The following is a 26082-nucleotide window of genomic DNA, read 5'->3' on the forward strand; positions in this document are numbered from 1 at the left end:
ATAAAATGATCTTTTAGCCCCCAATTTCTTATTTTTACAAGGGTAACAGGAGAAATTGGACCCCAAAAGTTGTTGTCCAATTTGTTCTGAGTACACTGGTACCCCATATGTGGAAGAAAACTACTGTTTGGGCACACGGTGGGGCTCGGAAGGGAAGTAGTGATGTTCTGGAATGCAGACTTTGATGGAATGGTCTGCGGGTGTCATGTCGCGTTTACAGAGCCTCTGATGTACCTAAACAGTGGAAACCCCCCACAAGTGACCCCATTTTGGAAATTAGACCCCCCAAGGGACTTATCTAGATGTGTGGTGAGCACTTTGAACCCCCAAGTGTTTCACTAAAGTTTATAATGTAGAGCCGTGAAAATAAAAAAAATCATTTTTTTTCCACAAAAATGAACTTTTAGCCTCCAATTTTTATTTTCCCAAGGGTAACAGGAGAAATTGGACCCTAAGAGTTGTTGTCCAATTTGTCCTGAGTACGTTGGTACCCTATATGTGGGAGAAAACTACTGTTTGGACACACGGTGGGGCTCGGAAGGGAAGTAGTGACGTTCTGAAATGCAGACTTTGATGGAATGGTCTGCAGGTGTCATGTCGCGTTTGCAGAGCCCCTGATGTACCTAAACAGTGGAAACCCCCCACATGTGACCTCATTTTGGAAACTAGACCCCCCCAAGGAACTTATCTAGATGTGTGGTGAGCACTTTGAACCCCCAAGTGTTTCAGTAAAGTTTATAATGTAGAGGCGTGAAAATAAAAAAATCATTTTTTTTCCACAAAAATGATCTTTTAGCCCCCAATTTTTATTTTCACAAGGGTAACAGGAGAAATTGGACCCTAAGAGTTGTTGTCCAATTTGTCCTGAGTACGCTGGTACCCTATATGTGGGAGAAAACTACTGTTTGGGCACACGGTGGGGCTCGGAAGGGAAGTAGTGACATTCTCAAATGCAGACTTTGATGGAATGGTCTGCGGGCGTCATATTGCATTTACAGAGCCTCTGATGTACCTAAACCCCCAATTCTAATTCCAACCCTAACCCCAACACACCCCTAACCCTAATCTCAGCCCTAACCATAACCCTAACCACAAACCTAACACCAACACACCCATAACTTTAATCCGAGCCCTAGCCCTAACCCTAGCCCTAACCCTAACCCTAACCTGTGTACCTGCTTTTTTTTTCTTTACTTTTTTCTTTTTGTGACAAGATCGCTGCCCTGCGATCTGACTCATAGTAACGCCACTTGTCCTCTGATCTCACACTGACAGATGATCAGAGGAGAAGCAGCGTTACTGTGTGACAAGATCGCTGCCTGGCACAGCTGTGCCAGGCAGCGATCAGCTGTGCCAGGCAGCGATGTAGTCACACAGTAACGCTGATTCACCTCTGATCATCTGTCAGTGTTAGATCAGAGGAGAAGTCGCGTTACAATGAGTGAGATCGCCGGGAAACAAGCAGCTTTCCCAGCGAGCGCTCTCATAGGCTGCTGTGACGCTGACGTCATCAGGACCTGAACCAATTAGGTCTCGATGACGTCGGGGGTCCCAGCATGCATTGTGCACCGGGATCCCTGCGTTATAAGGTATGTGGGGGTCCCGGGGGGCACAAAACCGCCGACAGTAGATAAACGTCGGCGCTGCACAAAGCCCAGCAAGCGCTAATGTTTATCTACAGTGGGCGGTCGGGAAGCGGTTAATTACTCTGCGAACTGAGGAAAGGGCTACTTGAAAACACTTTGCTATCTTCTTATAGCCTTTTTCTTCTCTTTGGGCCTCCAACATTTTCATTTTTAGAGTGTTAGGCAGATGCTTAGAATAACCCATGGCTGCTGTTTTTGGCACAAAGTTAGAGGAGATTGGGTTTTTATAAACCTTGGAAATTTGAATCACCTGACTTTTCCTAATGATAATAATGAACAAGCCATAACCTTAACAGCTAAGCAAGGTCTGAAACCTTCGTCAAAGTTATGTGAGCACTAGTGTTGAGCATTCCGATACCGCAAGTATCGGGTATCGGCCGATACTTGCTGTATCGGAATTCCGATACCGACTTCCGATATTTTTTCAATATCGGAATTCGGCATCGGAATCGGAAGTTCAGTTGATTGACGGCCTGACGTCATCATGATGCGCGGTGTGCGCGCATCATGATGCGCCGTCATTTCGGGCCTTCCGGGGGTCTCTGCCGGCCTGCCGGGGGGCTGTGCCGGCCTGCCGGGGGGCTGTGTGGACTGCCCGGGGTCTGTACCGGCCTGCCGGGGGGCTGTGCCGGCCTGCCGGTGGTCTGTGCACCCTGTGGGGGTCTGTACCGGCCTGCCGGGGGGCTGTGCCGGCCTGCCGGGGGGCTGTGCTGATGTCCGGGGGTCTGTGCAAGCATCGTCCGATGGGACTACAAGTCCCATCGGGCGATGCCTGCTACCATGACAGTGATTGACACATTAGCCAATGATGGGACAGTAGTAGTCCCATCATCCGGCTAATGTGTTAAATGTTAAAAAAAAAAAAAAAAAAAAAATACTACATACATACTACATGCATGCTACATACATACTACATGCTACATACATACTACATATATACTACATACATACTACATACATGCTACATACATACTACATGCATGCTACATACATACTACATGCTACATACATACTACATGCATGCTACATACATACTACATATATACTACATACATACTACATACATGCTACATACATACTGCATGCTACATACATACTACATACATACTACATACATACTACATGCATGCTACATACATACTACATATATACTACATGCATGCTACATACATACTACATGCTACATACATACTACATATATACTACATACATACTACATACATGCTACATACATACTGCATGCTACATACATACTACATACATACTACATACATACTACATGCATGCTACATACATACTACATGCATGCTACATACATACTACATGCATGCTACATGCATGCTACATACATACTACATGCTACATACATACCACATACATACTACATACATACTACATACTACATATACACTCACTGGCCACTTTATTAGGTACACCTGTCCAACTGTGTGTTAAGACTTAATTTCTAATCAGCCAATCACATGGCGGCAACTCAGTGCATTTAGGCATGTAGACATGGTCAAGACAATCTCCTGCAGTTCAAACCGAGCATCAGTATGGGGAAGAAAGGTGATTTGAGTGCCTTTGAACGTGGCAAGATTGTTGGTGCCAGAAGGGCTGGTCTGAGAATTTCAGAAACTGCTGATCTACTGGGATTTTCACGCACAACCATCTCTAGGGTTTACAGAGAATGGTCCGAAAAAGAAAAAAAATCCAGTGAGCGGCAGTTCTGTGGCCGGAAATGCCTTGTTGATGCCAGAGGTCAGAGGAGAATGGGCAGACTGGTTCGAGCTGATAGAAAGGCAACAGTGACTCAAATTGCCACCCGTTACAACCAAGGTAGGCAGAAGAGCATCTCTGAACGCACAGTGCGTCGAACTTTGAGGCAGATGGGCTACAGCAGCAGAAGACCACACTGGGTACCACTCCTCTCAGCTAAGAACAGGAAACTGAGGCTAAAATTTGCACAAGCTCATCGAAATTGGACAGTAGAAGATTGGAAAAACGTTGCCTGGTCTGATGAGTCTCGATTTCTGCTGCGACATTCGGATGGTAGGGTCAGAATTTGGCGTAAACAACATGAAAGCATGGATCCATCCTGCCTTGTATCAACGGTTCAGGCTGGTGGTGGTGGTGTCATGGTGTGGGGAATTTTTTCTGGGCACTCTTTGGGCCCCTTGGTACCAATTGAGCATCGTTGCAACGCCACAGCCTACCTGAGTATTGTTGCTGACCATGTCCATCCCTTTATGACCACAATGTACCCAACATCTGATGGCTACTTTCAGCAGGATAATGCGCCATGTCATAAAGCTCGAATCATCTCAGATTGGTTTCTTGAACATGACAATGAGTTCACTGTACTCAAATGGCCTCCTCAGTCACCAGATCTCCATCCAATAGAGCATCTTTGGGATGTGGTGGAACGGGAGATTCGCATCAGGGATGTGCAGCCGACAAATCTGCGCCAACTGTGTGATGCCATCATGTCAATATGGTCCAAAATCTCTGAGGAATGCTTCCAGCACCTTGTTGAATCTCTGCCACGAAGAATTGAGGCAGTTCTGAAGGCAAAAGGGGGTCCAACCCCTTACTAGCATGGTGTACCTAATAAAGTGGCCAGTGAGTGTATACTACATGCATGCTACATACATACTACATGCTACATACATACCACATACATACTACATACATACTACATACATACTACATGCTACATACATACTACATATATACTACATGCATGCTACATACATACTACATGCTACATGCATGCTACATACATACTACATACATACTACATGCATGCTACATACATACTACATGCATGCTACATACATACTACATGCATGCTACATGCATGCTACATACATACTACATGCTACATACATACCACATACATACTACATACATACTACATACTACATATATACTACATGCATGCTACATACATACTACATGCTACATACATACCACATACATACTACATACATACTACATACATACTACATGCTACATACATACTACATATATACTACATGCATGCTACATACATACTACATGCTACATGCATGCTACATACATACTACATACATACTACATGCTACATACATACCACATATATACTACATACATACAATACATTCATACAATACATACATAGACATACAGTACATATAACATAGAGTAACATACTTACCAATACTTGTCACATTGTTCCCCGAAGCCATTGTCTTTTCCGGAATAAATATTAACATAACAAACCACAAAAATACTCACCCACGATCCGAAGCAGTCCACGAGTGTGTCCCACGACGATCTTGGGTAGAGAACTGCAGCATCAGATGATGCTGCCGTTCTCTACGGGCTGCAGGAATCCAATGACGGAAGGTAGGTATCCTTCCGCACTGTATTCCTCCGCCACTTAAAAAAAAAAAGTCCCTAGTCTCACTTTATGCCATTGCTGCGTGGGAATTTCCCACACAGCAATGGCATAAAGTGAGACTAGGGACTTTTTTTTTTTTTAAGTGGCGGAGGAATACAGTGCGGAAGGATACCTACCTTCCGTCATTGGATTCCTGCAGCCCGTAGAGAACGGCAGCATCAGCTGATGCTGCAGTTCTCTACCCAAGATCGTCGTGGGACACACTCGTGGACTGCTTCGGATCGTGGGTGAGTATTTTTGTGGTTTGTTATGTTAATATTTATTCCGGAAAAGACAATGGCTTCGGGGAACAATGTGACAAGTATTGGTAAGTATGTTACTCTATGTTATATGTACTGTATGTCTATGTATGTATTGTATGAATGTATTGTATGTATGTAGTATATATGTGGTATGTATGTAGCATGTAGTATGTATGTAGTATGTATGTAGCATGCATGTAGCATGCAGTATGTATGTAGCATGCATGTAGTATATATGTAGTATGTATGTGGTATGTATGTAGCATGTAGTATGTATGTAGCATGCATGTAGTATGTATGTAGCATGCATGTAGTATATATGTAGTATGTATGTAGCATGTAGTATGTAGCATGCATGTAGTATATATGTAGTATGTATGTAGCATGTAGTATGTATGTAGCATGCATGTAGTATATATGTAGTATGTATGTAGCATGCATGTAGTATGTATGTAGCATGCATGTAGTATGTATATGGTATGTATGTAGCATGTAGTATGTATGTAGCATGCATGTAGTATATATGTGTTATGTATGTGGTATGTATGTAGCATGCATGTAGCATGCATGTAGTATGTATGTAGTATATATGTAGTATGTATGTAGCATGTAGTATGTATGTAGTATGTATGTAGCATGCATGTAGCATGCAGTATGTATGTAGCATGCATGTAGTATATATGTAGTATGTATGTAGCATGTAGTATGTAGCATGCATGTAGTATATATGTAGTATGTAGCATGTAGTATGTATGTAGCATGCATGTAGTATATATGTGTTATGTATGTAGCATGTAGCATGCATGTAGCATGCATGTAGTATGTATGTAGTATATATGTGGTATGTATGTAGCATGCAGTATGTATGTAGCATGCATGTAGTATATATGTAGTATGTATGTTGCATGTAGTATTTATGTAGTATGAATGTAGCATGTATGTAGTATGTAGTATGAATGTAGCATGTATGTAGTATGCATGTTGTATGTATGTAGCATGTAATTTTTTTTTTTTTTTTTTTTTTTACATTTAACACATTAGCCGGATGATGGGACTACTACTGTCCCATCATTGGCTAATGTGTCAATCACTGTCATGGTAGCAGGCATCGCCCGATGGGACTTGTAGTCCCATCGGACGATGCCTGCACAGACCCCCGGAGCCTGCACAGACCACCGGCAGGCCGGCACAGCCCCCCGGCAGGCCGGCACAGCCCCCCGGAGCCTGCACAGCCCCCCGGCAGGCCGGCACAGCCCCCCGGCAGGCCGGCACAGCCCCCCGGAGCCTGCACAGACCACCGGCAGGCCGGCACAGACCACCGGAGCCTGCACAGACCCCCTGGCAGGCCGGCACAGCCCCCCGAAAGGCCCGTACAGACCCCAGAGAGGCTGTACAAGGGCAGGAAAGGGTTTTTCTTATTCCGATACCGGAAGTCCCATAGACTTGAATGGGACTTCCGGTATCGGAATCGGCGATACCGATACTTTTTTTAAAGATCGGCCGATACCATCCGATGCGATACTTTGAAGTATCGGACGGTATCGCTCAACTCTAGTGAGCACACAAATCTCCAAGGGTCCCCTAACTTTTGCTTCCACTCATTTTCCTTTTTTGTAATTTTTAAAAATGAAACAAAAATGACCATAAATTATTTGTATATTTGTTTGCCTAAAATCCAAAGGAAATGTGTCATATTTAACTTTAGGCCTTTTAGAGATAATTTAATCTTCAGTTTGCTTAACTGTTCACAATAACAGTAATTTTGACCAGGGGTGCCCAAACTTTTACATGCCACTGTGTGTGTGTATATACTGTGTGTGTGTATATATATATATATATATATATATATATATACAGAGAGAGAGAGAGAATTTTTCTTTAAGCATAGTATGTGTTTCTTTTAGAAGGAGCACCATCTGGAATATTTACATTTTCTCTGCTATATTGATTGTACTGAACACATTTATAGAATTAGAGTACAAATTGATGAATATAAGAAAGATTTTTGCTTTTTCCTTTTAACGTTTTTGCGATAAAATTATGTACTAGTTAATGAAGGCTTTTAGTCACCATACGACATACAGCATATGTGTTGAGCCATTGACCAGCTATAGAGAGGCACTGCTGCAGTGTGAACTTCATACTTAAGTGCTTGGTGATTTTATCGATTGGTCCTGAACATGCTCCACCTTAATGATTTTCTACTTTTATCTGCAGATGGCCTTTCTGATGTGAGTTCCCACTCTGATAGGGAAACTCCAAACAGTGAGCCAATGCCACTGGGGTATTCAGAGGTAGATGATGCTGAGAAAGCAAAGAAAGACAAGAAAAATAAGGACAAGAAGAAAGAAAAAGGCAAGTCAAAAGTAAAAGATAAGAAAAAGAAAGATGAAAGTGAAGAGCAAGAGAAAAAAGCCAAGAAAAAAGGTTTTGGAGCGATGCTCAGGTAATACTGCTATGAATAAATTTTAATTTTCAAATAAATTCTTATAATTTTCAGTGTGAATACTTATGCCCCCCCAAAAAAAATTGAGAAAAGTATTCAAGGAGTGATATCTTTATTGGCTAACCAGAGAAATTATATTTGCAAGCTTTCAAGGCTCAGAAGGCCCCTTCATCAGGCATACAGTATACTGAGAAGAGATGGCAACATTTTTATAGGAATTATACAAGGACATGAGAGATGCTTGAAAGATAGGCCAAGGAAATCAAATTAAGGTTTTGTTATACATGTAGATGAGGTGGAAGTATAATTTTAAGTATAAGACTGGCATCTATTTATGCTGGAGGGGGTTAATATCCATGGGACCTTACCAGCCTCAGAATACTATCCCCCATATGTCTTCTTTAGCAAGGCTGGTTGTCAATAATGGGGAGGACACCACGCCATTTTTTTAAACTTATTTAGGTAATTTAAAAGAATAGCGTGGGGACCCATCTATTCTTGATAACCAGCCTTGCTACAGCTGTGGTTTGCAGCCTGCAGCTGTCAGTTTTGTCTGGCTGGTTATCAAAAATACAGGGGACCCTACGCCATCTTTTTTTAATTATTAATTTAAAGATGAGCTGCCGGCTGATGAATGCTCCCATCAGCTGTGCCTTCTCTCTTTGTTATTAACGAAAGCAGGCATAGGTTGATGGGTGTAGTAATCCCATCTGTCGACGCCAGTGACCAGAGGTAAACGTTGTACCTCTGATCTCAGCTGCTGGCTCACGCTGTCATTTGACAGTGTGGGAACTGAAGCTGTCTGACTGGCAGTAATAATTTTTACGTTGATCAGAAGCACTGTTTGCCCCGCTATCATGCACATGACAGCGTTTCAAACTCTGGATGTTCGGGCCCCCCACTCTGGTGAAATGGGTCCAGGTACTGCTCTCGTATCCGAACTCGAACTTTTTTTCATCTAGTCGGCCGAACCCACAGGACTCAAACATCCAGGGGTCCGCCTATCTCTTCTAATAAGGTTAAATTAAAGGGGTATTCCCATCACCAAGAACCTATCCTAATACATAGTAGGTGTAATAATAATATTATTAGCAGATATTTCCAATTAGAAATGTAGCATAGTTCTTCTGATTCACTATGTTGCTTACTCTATGTGCAGGGCATTGCAGTAGCACAGGTATCCATAATCGTGATAACCACTGATATATTGACAGTTTAGTGCTCGTAGCCATGGATATCTAAGTTATGTGTAGTGACCACTTTGTCTGCTAGGGGGCGATGTGTGAGTGTCCCAGGACGAACGGATAGCCTTGTCCAGAGTGGTAACAGGAGCAGGGTGCTAAAGGATCGTTATGTATCTCAAGGTGGGTAGCCTTGGGATGGAGGCTTGCTTATGTGCTGATCAGCAGAGCTGATCTTTGTTCCAATGTGTCAGGGAGAAGTCTCCAGGTAGCTGGTGAATCGGGCTGGACCAGTTACCTACAAACCCACCCATGGGGTGTGTTTAAGAACGCTATTATAAAGTGTGTAGGAGTGGTTGAAGAACCTGTGATGAGGTCATAGCCATGTGACCCAGTGGGCATTGCTACAGACCATATAAGGTGGCCAGAGTAGGTCACATGGAGTGAATGATGGGACCTGGTTGGTCCGTTTTGAAAGGCCCTGTCTGAGAGAGACTGGGCTGTCTTCCTGACAACAAGTGAACGCTGTGTTTAATGGCTGCACGTGCCTGATAGTTCCCTGGAGGGAATGGACATTTGCAGTGAGCTGAAGCAGCCATGAGGGAACCCTGACAGGGTGAGATAACTGAGGCTGAAGAGCCTGCGTATGGAACATTGCATAACCCGTGTGACCACAGGCCTAACAGAAGGAAGCTCTGTCATGGACGCTATGCTGTTTTCTATTGCTTTGATGGTTTATGATGCATGAATAAACCGCATGGACTGGTATTATTTTATGGAAAACCCATGCCGGACGTGATTATTTGGCTGCCAAGCGCGTGTCCCCCAACCTTGAATGACAGCGCTACCTAACAGTATATAATGGTAAGGTAAATGTATGAATGCAGTAAAGGTATATTGATTTGAATCTGCCTTCCACAGGACTGTATCTAAATCAAAAGGCATAACTTCTAGATATTTTGATGACAGGACAATTTGTGTAACTGCCAGTCAAGCTAGGTGGGTTGAAGCCGGAGGGGACCCTCCAAGGCACCCTTCTCCTCCATGTTTGGCTTTTTGTAAAACTGATTTCTCTGAAAGGCTGCAGTGCGTCAGAGTAAACTGTAGCTCTTTCTTTCCCAGCTTCTCTAGGTTATTTGCTTTTAATACCTGCTTTCAGGAAGGTGGCAATGAATCCTGACGCTACTTTTACAATTGCATTCAAAGCAATTGAAGCAAGCCTTCATGATGCCCAGAGGTTATATGCTGTATGATAGTTGTTGTGCTGTAAATATTCTGTTGCTCAGTGACCATGTAACAATTTGCCTCATGTAAACCACATTTCTCTGATTTTAGTTCTTTAAGTATCCCATATATTACCTTGTATTTTTAGTCCTACTGCCTGCTGTTTTTAAATGTTCCTTTTGTAAACTAGGTTGCAGGGTCTATTTTTCATGGCCATTATCCCGGCAATCTGATCATTTACCCAAAGCTGAAGTCTTATTTAAATATTGACACAACTTACAGCTTGCTTCTGGTCAGGTTACGCCACAGTGTTCCAGCGCAGTTTTGTCTAATGAGGCGTCCCAAGACACTCAGCTAGTGAAATATTGTATGTTTGTGTAGGTTCTCTGTTAATTGCCCCCTACTTACTTCTGGCTAGTAGAGCGGGCACTCTGTGCTATAAACCACAAGATATTCTTCTGACTGGTCTTTGCAAACAATGCCATGCAGGTGCAAATGCCATATTTGTCTGGGAGTCATTTACTTATTGAGCTGCTATTAATTAAGAAAAATGTGATGTTTGAAAGTTGAAGATACTTTTACTAGAATGTTTTCAACTGTGCTCATTTTTTTTAAAGGGAACCTGTCACTTCTGACAACGCTATGTACCTGCAGATGTGGGGTTAATCTGCAGGTAAACAGCTGAAACCTCGTCTTCTGGGAGAAAATTAACTTTATTCCTCCCAGGAGCTGCCAGCTTTCAGTCATACAGGTTTGCACTGTAGATAGCAGCTGTTAGCATGCCTTATTTATTTTATTCATTATGCTTGGTTATACAGCACCCTCAAATTCCTCAGCTCTTTACACATATTTGATCGCTGTGCTCACAATCTAGATTTCCTATCAGTGTGTCTTTGGAGTTTGGGAGGAAGCCAGAATACCCAGTGGAAACCCACGCAAACACTGGAAGAACATACAAACTCCTTGCGGATGTTTGTCTTAGTGAGATTTGAACCCAGGACCCCAGCATTGTAAACCTTCAGTGATGACCACTGACCAACCGTGCTGCCGATCCGGCTGTCAATCCAAGTGTCAGGGCGTGCTTACCGCTGCTGCTCACAGTGCTGGGAGCTGTGGCTGTATTTCTTTTCTCCCGGGAGCAGCACTTTCATACGATGGCCCAGCACCTTTCTAACACTACCTGCAGATAAACTCCATATTTGTAGGTAAATCGCATTATCTGACGTGACAGCTTCCCTTTGCTTTTTTATATTGAAAGTTAAATGAGGAAAAGTTAAATGAGAGCAGATCTGCAGTAAGGATTGCTTATTGCCTCATCACTCCTGAGCCTCTCGGCAAGCAGATGATTTTGGCGGGGGAAATTGCAGTTGACTACTGCTTTTCCCTGCAGCGGTCATTATGTTGGAAGGGAATGAAAGAAGCAAAAGAATGTCCGTCGTCGTAGTGCATATATGGACTGGATCCATCAGAATGAGGACAGCAGTTTTTTTATAAGGCTCAAAGGAAACACCATTACTCCCTTATCTTCTAAAATTAGATATGGAAAGGAGATGTCCATACGTTAACAAATGAAAAGTATTCCCCTGTTACAGCAGATTTCCATGGTCTCCATTTTTCTTTGTTTAGATCAGGTTGTTAATTTAGACAGACATCTATGTGTTGCTGCATTTACATTTACGGAATTGATGGGCACATGATAGATGTTAAATATGAGTGCCATGAAAATGAGATGTCTGCATTCTTCACACAGCAGTTACCAATCCGTAACCACTATAATAATAAATCTGATTGGTATCTGCTGTGCAATAATACAGACTGTGCTGTTTTAGTTAAAAATTCAAGATCTTGTAATAACAGACCGATCGTTCTGACAGTAAATGCTGCCGTGTATGGTTATCGGATCCCGCTCAGTACGCCAGAGTGCTACAGCCAGGGAGCGCTCACCCAATGTTTTAAGAATGGTTTTATCATCTGCGTGTTTTCTTAAGTAAAAAGGCCTGCCCTGATTGGTGCTCTCTATATTTCCAATTATCTTGATTATTCTTGTTTTTATTTTATTTGAATTTTGTCTTAAAAACTGTCCCTACATGTTTTACGGTGGTCATGAAGTGGCCTTCTTCAACAGCTCTTTGTTTTTACAGGTCTGGAGAATAAGAGAAGGTGCTCAAGTGTTTAACCCCTTCATGACACAGCGATTTTTTGTTTTCATTTTTCCTCCCCTTCTTCCTTGGAGCCATACTTTTTATAACTTTTTATTTGTTATAGCCTTGTAGTTTGTGGGGCAATTTGTACCTTTGAATTACCGTATGTCATTTATTCAAATACATTTCCAAGTGTGTTGAAATTGCAAATAAAGTACAATTCCACAATAGTTTTTTAGGTTTTATTTACCATCTTCACTATATATGGTAAAAGTGACCTGGCAACAAGAATCTACAAGTCACTATGAGTACGCAGATATCAAGCATATTTAAGTGGTGAAAAAAAATTCAGAAATTTCTAAAAAAAACATTTTGGGATATGGGGCTGTGTGAAGGCTTATTTTTTGCACCCGATACCATGTTGGTATACATACAATGTTTTGATCACCTCTTGTTGCATTTTATTGCAATGTTGCAACCACCAAAAAAAGTACCGTATTTTTCGGATTATAAGACACATTTTTTCCCCGAAATTTAGGGGAAAAATGGGGGTGCATTTTATAATTCGAGAATACCTTACCAGCCGCAGAGGAGCAGGGTCCCTGGGTTGCTGCTGGAGGAGGCAAGAGTGGCGCGTTGCTGTAGGACGGGATGAGGGGGTGTTTGGAAGTGCGACACTGCGGGTATTCGGTGGTGCATGGGCTCCTGTGACATTTTGTGAAAGTCCGGGACCCCTGCAGTTCCATGATTTACATTACTGTGCACTCCGGGAAAATAGCTGCCGGGGGCAGCACATGCACAGATGGAGATCTAGGCACCAAGATCTCGGGAGATGAGATCTCAGCGCCAAGATCTCCATCTGTGCATTTGCCACACATTTCAGCTATTTTCCCTGAGTCCACCACAATGTAAACCATGGAAATACGAGGGCTGCGAGCTTTCACAAAATGTCATTGTAGGCCCCGCACCACAGAACACCCGCAGCGTCGCACATCCGAACACCCTTTTCTCCCAGTCTAGGCTCCACAGCATCTCCTCACTCCTGTCTCCACCAGCAGCGACCCTGGGACCCCGCTTCACCCCAGCCACCACCCCGATAAGCAATAAGACGCATGGATTGTAAGAAGCACCACCATTTTATTAAAAAAGGGTTTTTTCCTATTTTTCTCCTCAAAATTTGGGGTGCTTCTTATAAACCGCAGAATACGGTAATTTGTTTTTTCTTCCTACACTATTTACCAATTGGATTAAATTATTTTTTATTTTGATAGATTGGATTTTTACTAATGCAGCGATACTAAATATGTGTGGCACCCCTGAGGGTTCAGTCGCCACAGAGGTACTGCACCTCCTCCTGAGGTGTGGTACCCCACTATCCAGGTAATGTGGAGACACCTGACCACACTCCAAAACTCACATCCCACACGCACACCAGTAGTGTAGCAGAGCAACCTTTGTGGCTCCCTGCTTGGAGCACGAAGAGTGCTGGGAGGTGGGTGGAGCTTAGACTGCACAAGAGAGTGGGAGAATATTAGGAAAGGGTCAGTCTGTGAGAGAAGATCCCCTGAGAGGGATGGAGTGAAGGAAGTGCTGCAGCAGACTCCTGTGACCTGGAGCTGCTGGCACAGGAAAGAGGCATAGAAAGCCTGATTCTTCAGAGGGAAGATAGTTTAGTACGGAAAGTAAGGAGAAGAAGAGAACTAAGGACTAGGGTCAGAGCAGGGCCCTTCCTCAAGTTTGAAGGGCATGGCCGGGGTCAGGTCCCCGAGGTTGTATGGATACTGATGTTCCTGCAGCAGAAACCGGAAGAATAGAAGTCGTCACCACTTTATTCCCATCTAAGACTTGGGGGCACAACAGCAACGTGGGTGAACCGAGACATGATAACAAGAAGTCCCCGAAGCAGGCTACAGCTGTCTGCCGTACAAGTAGAGTTCTAAGTAATATCAAGAAGGAGGAACTTGAGTTTAATACGCAACTACAAGTACTTCAGATTAGGCGCTAGTGTGGAGAAGTTCAGAGAAGGCACATGTTGGAGTAGTGCTGGAAAGGTGTACTTTACATTGCCTGGGAGTTGGCTGAGCCCCTGACCTGGAGGACACTGCACCGAAGCGGGCATCTGTGTGCACCAGACTGTGAGTAAAGCCTTGGAACTACATGCCCTTGTGTCCTCCACTTATTCTTGCGCCTTACACCCGGCTCTGCTACATCTACTTCTTTACACCATCTCCCCACTTGCCAACCTCATCTACTCTGCCCTGGGACTACAGCTCCGCCTGTGGGGAGCTTCAATATCATTGCTGCACCACACCATCTGTCCCAGAGAAGCAACCCTGCAGCGCTGGTCAAACTGACCAGAAACCAAAGGTGGCGTCACAAATCATCTCAACAACTTTATCCCCATCACTGTACCCCTTTTACATTGACCGCCTGAGGTCACGGACTGGTCACTGCCACTGTGATATCTCCCATTGAAGTCAACGTGCATTGCACCGAGTGCCCCACGGCCTCTGGGGCGAGTCATATGTGTATTCTTATTTTTTCCGAATTGTTTTCATATTTTTAAAAACTTTTTGATTCACTTTGTACTGTATTTGTTAGTCCCCTTAGAGGACTTGAGGCTGTGATTATTTGATCACTTGTACTATACACTGCTATGTATAGAGAAAATCACAATTTCCTATGTACCTCAGCCATATGCTGGCTTTCACAGGAAAATTGTAATGACAGACACAGGGGTCATCAGCGGACCCCTGGCTGTCATGAAAACCTTTCGGTGCCCTGCAATCATGTCACCAAATGGCAGCGTGGAGCAACCTGCCTCCCTCTACCAGCACATGCTAAATCAGCCATCACGTGCGGGGAAACATGCAGGCTTGACGTGCTCACATCAAAGGCAGGGACACGACAAATGACGTACATGTTTGTCACATGTCGTGAAGGGGTTTGAAACAGAGCGTATGTTGAAACACATGGAATCAGAGAATGCTCTTAGCCCAGTCTGTTACTCTTTTCAGCAACACGGTTAAGAATAACCATGGCTTTAAGGGATATTCCCATCTCCAAGATCCTGCCCCAATATGTAGTAGGTGTAATAATAATATTAGCAAATACCTTCAATTATAATTGTAGTATAGTTCTTCTGATTCACTATATCTCTTCCCTCATATGCAGGCATTGCAGTAGCTTAGGTATCCATTATTACGACCACTAGCAACTAGCTCACTAACTGCCACTATATGAGTGGTCATACATAACCATGCATACCTAAGCTACTGCAATCCCTATACATGAGGAAAGAGACATATTGAATCAGTAGAACTATACTACATTTCTAGTTGGAGGTATTTGTTAATATTATCATTACACCTACTACATATTCGGACAGGATCTTGGACATGGGAATACCCCTTTAAAGGTTTTTCCCCAGCTTTGATTGAGTCCCCTTGAAATCCCTGTATCGCTATTTGTACTGCTGTTTCTATACATTTTCTTGCCAAGGATTACATTGAAAACAACTACAGTTTTTAGGTATACAAATGGCCACAATAATCTAATACCAAAATGAAGAAATGGTTGCACATAGAAATTTAGCAAAAACACATGAGATTGGGTCCCTGACCTGACTGCCTAGTGTGAACACTTACCTCTGGCTAATAACTTGATAAAGCCTGTATTTATAGGAAGGTCGGAACCAAATGTGATTGGATGGAATTAAAATCACAGCTTGGTGAAGGGCGGAGTGCTCAGTCAGAAAGCTAGCATACATATTATTTAATAATCTAATAGTTCCATTTACTAGGATATTTCCTGTAGTGTTATTGTGTAAGAGTAAACAAAATACAATTTCCTATGTTTTGCACTGAAAAAAGTGACATAAAGGACACAGTGATTAAGTAAGTTTATTTACCCCCCAAATGGTAATGAAAATCACAATTTATTTTGCATAAAACAAAGCTTCGTAAAGTCACATACATGAATATACAAAGCGTGGCTGCTAAAAACAGAAAGACGGAAATTAATATTTGGTCATATATATATACTGTATATGCGTGAGTTCCTCATTCTGTCCAAGCGTTTATATCTGTGTCAGACGAGTATAATCTTTTGACTCCTAATTTTCGACGATACTGAATTTTCACAGTTAGACAATTTGTTTTCAATTATTTACTTCTCCTTTTACACCGGGCATGAATATTTTATCCTTTTTTTTAGCCCTGTTAATTTGCCAATTTTCCTTAGAGCAAAGAGCCACGGTGATTTAAATGTTTCATTCTAGTTGGGGAAGAGAAATGGCCCTTTTTTATCATTACTGTTATGGGCTTGTGCTCAGAATGATACTTTTTATGACCGGCGGTGTGGAGTCTGTAATGGAATTGCAGAGTGGATAGTATAATATACAGATATTGACTTCCATTAAGCCGAGCAGTGTGAAGCCTGGAATACATTATATAGAAAATATATTTTTTTAAAACATCGTTGCTTACAAAGTTGAGCATCTGAAGGGAAGGCTCAAAATATGTAAGATGGAAGAAAAGTTATGATTGAATTAATAGAGATCTGTGTCTATACTGATGTAGAAAGTGATGAAACAGATTTAATGTTGATAAAGGAACTGTACATACAGCTTTCTTACGCTAGAAGGAAAAGACCCGCAGGGAGGCATGAGGTTTTTCACAAGAAATTATATATTTAGCATCAGCTGTAAAATACTACATTTACAAATGCGGAAAAGCTGATCTGCTTTGTACAGCGTGATAACTCCTTAAAGGCCGCCATACACATTAGGCTAAAGAGCCTGTCACACTAAGCGATATCGCTAGCAATATCGCTATAACGTCACTGGTTTTTGTGACGTTATAGCGATATTGCTAGCGATATCGCTATGTCTGATACTTACCACCGCTGGTTATTGCTAATCGCACGAGAACGTCCTGGGCTGTTTCTCGTCGTCCGCTTCCTGCTGTACTTCCTGCTGTGGAGAAGAGCGATGCGTGGACGCGGGCGGGAGGACGTCAGGATCGCCTCGTCTGACAGGTAAGTAGCGACCCCCGACCCCTGCTATGTCGCTGGTGAGATCTGCCTGTGTGGCAGCTCACTAGCGACCACTTAGCGATGCACCAGCGATCCTGACCGGGTCATATCGCTGGTCAGGATCGCTGGTGCATCGCTAGTACCTTAAGGTCAGACAACACGCCGTTATCAGTGGGTTCGGCCAAAGGTCCAATGTGTATGGGAGCACTGGATGTCTAATGGTCAGGAGAGATATTGATTGCTCATGTTGGATTTCCAATCACATTGTTCTTCCGGAGATAAGCCACCTACTGTCATGCCACCCACAGACTTTCTCATAGAGAACACTGGAGCATTTGGCCAAACAAGCAGTCCTGTGTATGGGTGAAGTGACTGTCAGCCGAACAACTGGCCGAAGGATCATTCAGCCGGCTCAACAAATGAGCACAAATGGGCTGTAATCATCCATTTGAAATACAATATATCCAGTAAACAAAATAAAACTGGATCAATTCCAAACTGATGCAAAACTGATCCATTTACACTGTTTGTAATTCTTCAATGAATAACAGTCATTGTAATTTCTATTTAATAAACTAACAGTTCATATGAAAAGAGGCAACTTTGTAATATATACTATATATTGGCAGAGAAATGTGCTTCTTTTTTTCTCCATGTCTGATCTGTTACTCTCAAATTACTGGTAAAAGCTGTATTCAGTGAAGACAGATTTTCCTATTACTTACAGTACCTTGCAAAAGTGTTTGGCTTCCTGGAACTTTTCAACCTTTTCCCACATATCATGCTTCAAACATAAACATACCAAATGTAAATTTTTGGTGAAGAATCAACAACAAGTGGGACACAATTGTGAAGTTGAACAAAATTTATTGGTTATTTTACATTTTTTTGGAAATTCAAAAGTTGAAAAGTGGGGCGTGCAATATTATTCGGCCCCTTTAACTTAATACTTTGTTGCACCACCTTTTGCTGCGATTACAGCTGCAAGTCGCTTGGGGTATGTCTCTATCAGTTTTGTTCATCGAGAGACTGAAATTCTTGCCCATTCTTCCTTGGCAAACAGCTCGAGTTCAGTGAGGTTTGATGGAGATCGTTTGTGAACAGCAGTTTTCAGGTCTTTCCACAGACTCTCGATGGATTCAGGTCTGGACTTTGACGTGGCCATTCTAACACCTGCATACATTTATTTGTGAACCATTCCATTGTAGATTTTGCTTTAAGTTTGGGATCATTGTCTTGTTGGAAGACAAATCTCCGTCACAGTCTCAGGTCTTTTGCAGACTCCAACAGGTTTTCTCCTGTATTTGGCTCCATCCATCTTCCCATCAGTTTTAACCATCTTGCCTGTCCCAGCTGAAGAAAAGCAGGCCCAAACTATGATGCTGCCACCACCATGCTTGACAGTGGGGATGGTGTGTTCAGGGTGATGAGCTGTGTTGCCTTTACACCAAACATATCGTTTGGCATTGTTGCAAAAAAGTTCAATTTTGGTTTCAACTGACCAGAGCACCTTCTTCCACATGTTTGGTGTGTCTCCCAGGTGGCTTGTTGCAAACTTTAAATGACACTTTTTATGGATATCTTTGAGAAATGGCTTTCTTCTTGCCACTCTTCCATAAAGGCCAGATTTGTGCAGTGTACAACTGATTGTTGTCCTGTGGACAGACTGTCCCTCCTCAGCTGTAGATCTCTGCATTTCATCCAGAGTGATCATGGGCCTCTTGGCTGCATCTCTGATCAGTCTTCTCCTTGTTTGAGATGAAAGTTTAGAGGGATGGCCAGGTCTTGGTAGATTTGCAGTGGTATGATACTCCTTCCATTTCAATGTGATCATTTGCACAGTGCTCCTTGGGATATTTAAAGTTTGCGAAATCATTTTGTATCCAAATCCAGCTTTAAACTTCTCCACAACAGTATCACGGACCTGCCTGTTGTGTTCCTTGGTCTTCATGATGCTCTCTGTGCATCAAACAGAACCCTGAGACTATCACAGAGCAGGTGCATTTATATGGAGACTTGATTACACACAGGTGAATTATATTTATCATCATTAGTCATTTAGGACAACATTGGATCATTCAGAGATACACAATGAACTTCTGGAGTGAGTTTGCTGCACTGAAAGTAAAGGGACCGAATAATATTGCACGCCCCACTTGTCAGTTTTTGAATTTCCACAAAAATTTAAAATAACCAATACATTTCGTTCAACTTCACAATTGTGTTCCACCTGTTGTTGATTCTTCACCAAAAATTTACATTTGGTATCTTTATGTTTGTAGCATGATAAGTGGGAAAAGGTTGAAAAGTTCCAGGGAGCCGAATACTTTCGCAATGCACTGTACATCGGAGATAACAGATGCTACTTTTAAAACTCTATGGAGAGTGTAGGGGGGACAGAGGAAGACAGGTTCTCGTAAATCAACAGTTACTGTTCTCTATATAACAATATGAGCACCAACTGTCATCTCCTATTTCAGTAATGGGAAACTGTGAATCCACCCATAGATTCTCCCAATATATTGAGAATTTTGAGAATGAATGATCAGCTCTAGTATAGAAAAAGTGGATTTATCTAATGAGATACATTACAAGCTTCTTATTTTTATGTGTACTATTGATTTCTGAAAAAGTGATGCATACATCAAGCATATTTCAATAGGTTTACCGCAGTCATATGGAAAACCCACAGATAAGATATCAGACACATTATGACAGAAGACAAACTTTGAATGCTCCAGAGTGAACTGTTTTACACTTATTTCTTGTTCTGTTATTTCTATTAATGTGAATATGTTTTGCTGCATTTAAATGATATAAATCCAAGCCTTCCGATATATCTCTTATCTCAGCACTTTTCTTATATGCATTGATGTATTTTTATCACATTTAGTTGTTTCATTTTCGTCTGCACATCATATACATCAAACACACCACAACAACAGTTTTTCACTTATTTTTCCCTGATATTAGTAGTGTAGTGCAATAGTGTCCTCTCTGTGCAGTGAGAAGGCAGTGACCCAGGAAAGTTCAAAATAAAGTCTTGTTTAGTGTACAGCGTACTAACAAACAAAGTAAACAGGCCCTCCGGTATGCAGCCAGGAAAACGAAGATAGTCCACAACCGGTTGCCGTGAACGACTACACCACCTTATACGCTGCGGTGTCAGGCTTTTAAGCTCCGCTTTGCCCTGTGTTGCCTCATACAGAAAGAGCTCTGCACAAGCCTCCTACTCTGTCTGCTTCCAAGACCAACACTGACACCCCCAAACCCTCCTGCAGGGGTTTTTTTTTATCTCCACTGCATTCTGTGGCCATGGGCCACTAGTAAAATCCAGGCTGGAGGAAATAGACCGGCCCCACTAACTTCCTGCAATCTGTTTCATAAATAAAAGCCCATACCGGGTTTTCCCGAACAACTCCTTGCTCAAATAGCTTGACCAGGTTCCAGCTTACTTTTATTCTGCCTTATGACTCACAGGCATCCTGCTGTGACCACAAGGCACTCCAGCAAATCTAATACATTTCTGAGCGCATCCTGGGGGACACATGGTAACATAGTTATTAAGGTTGAAGGGAGACTTTAAGTCCATCTAGTTCAACCCATATCCTATCCTAACTTGCCCTAACATGTTGATCCAGAGGAAGGCAAAAAAAACCCATGTGGCAAACAGTAAGCTTCACATTGGGGAAGAAAATTCCTTCCCGACTACACATACGGCAATCAGACTAGCTCCCTGGATCAACGCAATATTAAGGAAACTAGTGTATATACCCTGTAATATTATACTTTTCAAGAAAGGCATCCAGTCCCTTCTTAAATTTTAGTAGGGAATCACTCATTACAACATCATATGGAAGAGAGTTCCATAGTCTCATTGCTCTTACAGTAAAGAATCCACGTCTGTGAGTATGCTTAAACCTTCTTTCCTCCAGATGTAGAGGATGCATATGACACCGGTCACTGCTTCACATCCCCCTCTGTTAAAATGTGGGGTTGAACATTTCTCACCATACAGGGGGCCCATGACAGGGCATCCGCATTTCTCTGTTTTCCTCGCATGATGATCCACTGAGAAACTGAAGTTTTGTAGAGACAGGAACCACCTGGTGACTCGGGCATTCCTCTCTTTTGCCTTTCTCATCCTGACAATGGGTGACTGGTCCGTTACCAAAAAAACTGATGCCCGAGGAAATAGTAGCATAGGGACTCCAAGGCCCATTTAAACGCCAAGCACTCCTTCTCCACTACACTATAATTTTTCTCTGCCAGGGTCAGTTTCCTGATCAGTTAGGTGAATGGATGCTCATCCCCATTCACCTCTTGTGACCGCACCACTCCTAGGCCTACCTCCAGGGCATCAGTTTGTACAATAAAGGTATTCTTGAAGTCGGGGCTGATGAGGACCGGCTGTCCACACAATGCCAACTTCATTGACTGGAATGAGGATTCCATCAGACCATCACCGTCTTCTTACCTTTTAACAGGTCCGTTAGGGGTTCTGATTTCCCAGCAAAATTGGGTACAAACCGGCGGTAGTACCCAATGATGTCAAGGAATGCCTTCCCCTGGTTGGTACTTAAGGGCTTGGACCAGTTTTGAATGGCCTTATTCTTATTTACTTGGGGCTTGAAAACCCCACGGCTGATCACATAACCTAAGTACAGGGCCTCCGTGAGTCCTATCATGCATTTCTTTGAGTTGCTGTTAACCCCGTGATTCTGAGAGACTCCAGTACTGCTTGTACCTGGGACAGAAGGGTATCCCAGTCAGTGCTAAAGATGACTATGTCATCCAAACAGGCCGTAATCCCGATGAGGCGCTAACACAATGTCCATCAGCCTCTTGAATGTGGCCGGAGCCCCATGCAACCCAAAAGGCAAGACAACATATTGATAGAGACCCTCTGGGGTTATAAAAGCCGTCTTTTCTTTTGCTTACTTTGTTTAGGTGACCTGCCAGTAACCTTTTGTGAGATCCAGCATGGTGAAGAAACCATCTGGTTTTAGAATTAGGACATTGGGGCTGGTCCACTCACTTAGGGACTCCTCAATAATTCCCAACTGGAGCGTTTGCTTTACCTCGGCCGTGATGACTGGCCTTCGGGCTTTTGGCACTCGGTACGGTTTAATCTGTACCCTTATGTTATATCACAGAGGTCCATCCCGGCAGCACTGAGAATACATCTGTTTTCTGCTGCATCAGGGCCCAAGCCTTCCGGCGCTGCTGTTTGGTGAGAGCATCATTTATCTTAACCTGACTCACTGCTGTGTCCTTGGCTAGTGCCAGAGAGACCCCCGTTGGTATGACCAGAGTTGCCTCCATGACCTAACATTCCCGGTCCTTCCAGGCCTTTAGCAGGTTTACATGGTACAGTAGCTCAGGTTTCCTTTTTCCGGGTTGGTACACGCTATAATTCACTTCTGCCACCTTCCCCTGTATCTCATAAGACCTTTGCCACTTGGTCATGAGCTTACTCTCTGGGTTGGGCACTAGAACCAACACCCAGTCCCCTTCTTTAAAGGTCCTGACCTTGGCCCTTTTATTATTAGTGCATCTCTGAGCAGCTTGAGCCTTCAACAGATGCTCCTTTACTATGGGTCGCACGGTCACAATCTGATCCTGCAAACTTGCCTCATGCTCAATGACACTCTTATGTGGAGTAAGCTCCTGTTCCCATGTTTCTTTGGCTACATCCAGCAGTCCCCTCAGGTGCTTGCAATACATTAGCTAAAATGAGGAGAACCCGGTGGACGCTTGCAATACCTCGAGGATGGCAAACATTAGATAGGGCAGTAACATGTCCCAATACCTCCCATCCTTGGCGACCACCTTTTTTTAGCATGGCTTTGAGGGCCTTATTAAACCTCTCCACCAACCCGTCTGTTTGTGGATGGTACAGTGACATACTTAGCTGTTTAATCTGGAGCAGCGTACATAGCTCCCTGGTCACCTTAGACATAAAAGGAGTTCCCTGATCTGTAAGGCTCTCCTTGGGTAGCCCAAGGCGTCAAAATATGGCAAATAGTTCACGGGCTATTAGTTTAACTGAAGTGTGGCGGAGAGGTATCGCCTCTGGGCACTGGGTGGCGTAGTCTATGACTACTAACATGTGCTGGTGGCACCGCAAGTTCTGAGGTATTTATACATCATTTATAATGGTCTCTCTGCCCTCTTGCTTTCTTATCATGCACTGGTGATTTTCCCGGTTAATTTTTGTTCACCAACACTGTGGGACTTATCTATAGTATGGTACTTTCCTGTGATATATATTAACCTATGCTATTTCACAGGGGCATTGTGTTACCTTTCATTTTACCTCTTACCTGCAATTCCACCTGCGTTATTAGTTGTTATTGGCTAATCAGCCTTTTTGCTGTATACTTTTTATCAATTTCTAATAAAGTGCTATACTTTTAATATGTTTGGTTCTTGTGGTGCATTGTTTCTCTATATGTTGTATGTTATCTCTATGCATTGAACCTTATAGATTTCTAACCTCCCTTATGTGGGCACTGCTGTTGATAATTTATTCACACGGCATATTGTCATATACAGTACATCTGTTTTATACCAATGGACTCCTGTAGTTCATGGTGGGTGGCGTTAGTTGGGACTCTGGACACGTATTGCAGTACCTTTGGACCTCATTGTAGAGACCAGGCCAAAAAAATGCTGCAGTATACGCTCCAGTGTCTTTTTGGCCCCCAAATGCCCACCCAGTATGTGAGAGTGAGCCAATCCGAGCACCGCCCAACGGTAGGATTGGGGCACTACCAGTTTTTCTACCAGCTCATCCCTGATTTTATCAACCCTCTACAGTAACTCCTGGTTGATTGTCATCCAGGGAAACTCCTTCTCCAAACCTGGTCATTGAACCACCCCATTCACCTCAATTACTCTTTGCTGGGCCCTGGACAGATTGGGATCCTGGAGCTGGGCGGTCCCAAACTTACCAGGTGACCTCTCCAGCTCCGGGATCAGTGGGGTCTCTTCAGCTTCTCCTGCCAATACCTCTAGAGGAAAACTATCAGGGTTACAATCTGTCCCTAGGTTGGCGACCCCTACAGCAGGCGTCCCTCACTCGGGATCTTCGGGTTCTGCGCCCATAATATCAGTTACCCCTGTTCTGGTCCCTGTTGGAGACCAGAGTTAACCCTCCAAGGGTAAGTCTTTTCCCAATACAGTCCCATACGGACGTGTCATTACCACTGCCACCACATGTTTTATCTCTCCACACAGGGTGGAAAAGCTTCCGTGGTCGGGTACTCTCGGAGGTCCCCATGTATGCACACCACCCCCACCTTCCATCCATTAGAATTGTCCCCAGCAACCAGGGACCCGTGCACCAGGGTCACCCAGCTCTCCGAGTCCAAGAGAACGTCTGTCTGTACCCATTAATGAGTAGCTGGCACAGCTGAGTTTCGGTACTGGCAGGGCTTGTAGTGGCAGTCCAGACTAGCTGGGCATACATAGACACACGGCGCATATACCCACAGTCCATGGGTTCTGCTGTTAAGGGGCACTTGGCAGCCACATGTCCCGGCCCATGGCATCGCCAACACTTAACAACTGCGACACGAGGGAACCGTGGGGCTGATTTAGGGGAAAAATTTGGCACTCTCAAATTTGTGATGCAAAAATCATATATAGAATTTTATTGACAAATTATCAACTGTAGACAAAAACTGTTGATGCTTCGGCCAATTCTTAGGCCTTCATCAGAACTCTAATGAATAAACATAGAAAAATTCCATATCAATATAATGCATTGGTGTATACATAAAAGAACATAAGTCCATAACAGTGGTGAAAGAAAAGAAATAAAATACAAATGAAGTACATAAGTCCGTTTTGAATAATCAAAATGTACCAACACAGGGTTAATAACACAACTTATATCTTAAGGAGATGTATAAATCATAGCTAATTCTAGCTGTATAACATAGAAAGCTAATATTAATAGTTAGCAATGGGGTGCACAAATAGGATACCACTCCAAAATGTTTAAAGAAAATATATGCTGATTTAGGGGACACTTGTCGGTTGACACTCTCCTTATGAGATATCCCCTTGGTACTACTCACATTCAAGTTAATGGGAGGAAGAAGAAGTTTGGATCACATTATGAGCCATCAGAGTGACATCTGATTTCTACATATAGATTTCTATAACTGTATAAACCTAGGAAACTGTTTGTGATAATGTACTGCACATGTTTAATGTAGTTGTAAGAAAACTGATTGCACACGGACATCACACAGATGTAAAAATCAGACACATGGATGAAAATCTGTAGAAAATTGAGAGAAATTGTCAAAGTTTTCTGGATGAAACCTGGATGATTTTTCATACGCTCGTCTGCAGAAGCCATTAAGCTATCAGTTCTATTTTACTCCCATGTTTATGGCAAGATCCACACATTGCTTTATGTTCCTTATTATGGTACTTCGTACACAGATAGGTGGAAGGACATCAGATTATTTGGTGATTACCAACCTGAAAAACATTTCCATCACAGTATTGTTGCTTGATGGCTTCTGTAACATCCATGAATTGAAATTCTTGTACACAAGTAGCCAACTGTCCAGTCATTTTCCAGAATACTAAGATACGTGAACCCCATCTAGAAGACCTTTTAACCATCTTTAAAAAAAAAAAAAAAAGAAAATTACCTAGCTATGACCCCTTAAATAGTTTATGCATGGTGTATGGATGAATGG

The 26082-nt window shown here is 42.9% G+C and overlaps 1 protein-coding gene across 6 annotated transcripts in view; it reads left to right on the forward strand.

Moving 5' to 3' along the window:
• PARD3B (par-3 family cell polarity regulator beta) overlaps positions 1-26082 on the forward strand; it is a 1359033-nt gene that overhangs the window by 1006709 nt on the left and 326242 nt on the right. For 5 of the 6 annotated variants that reach the window (XM_073541870.1, XM_073541869.1, XM_073541871.1 and 2 more), the window contains one exon: positions 7551-7779. In XM_073541870.1, coding sequence (XP_073397971.1) covers positions 7551-7779 — 229 coding nt within the window. Of the gene's footprint in view, positions 1-7550; positions 7780-12325; positions 12556-26082 lie in introns of those variants that run through there. The other variant, XM_073541872.1, reaches the window with a different exon arrangement.

This window comes from Dendrobates tinctorius, unplaced genomic scaffold (assembly GCF_039654945.1).
Source record: "Dendrobates tinctorius isolate UK_male_01 unplaced genomic scaffold, ASM3965494v1 ptg000125l, whole genome shotgun sequence".
Taxonomy (NCBI): Eukaryota; Metazoa; Chordata; class Amphibia; order Anura; family Dendrobatidae; genus Dendrobates; species Dendrobates tinctorius.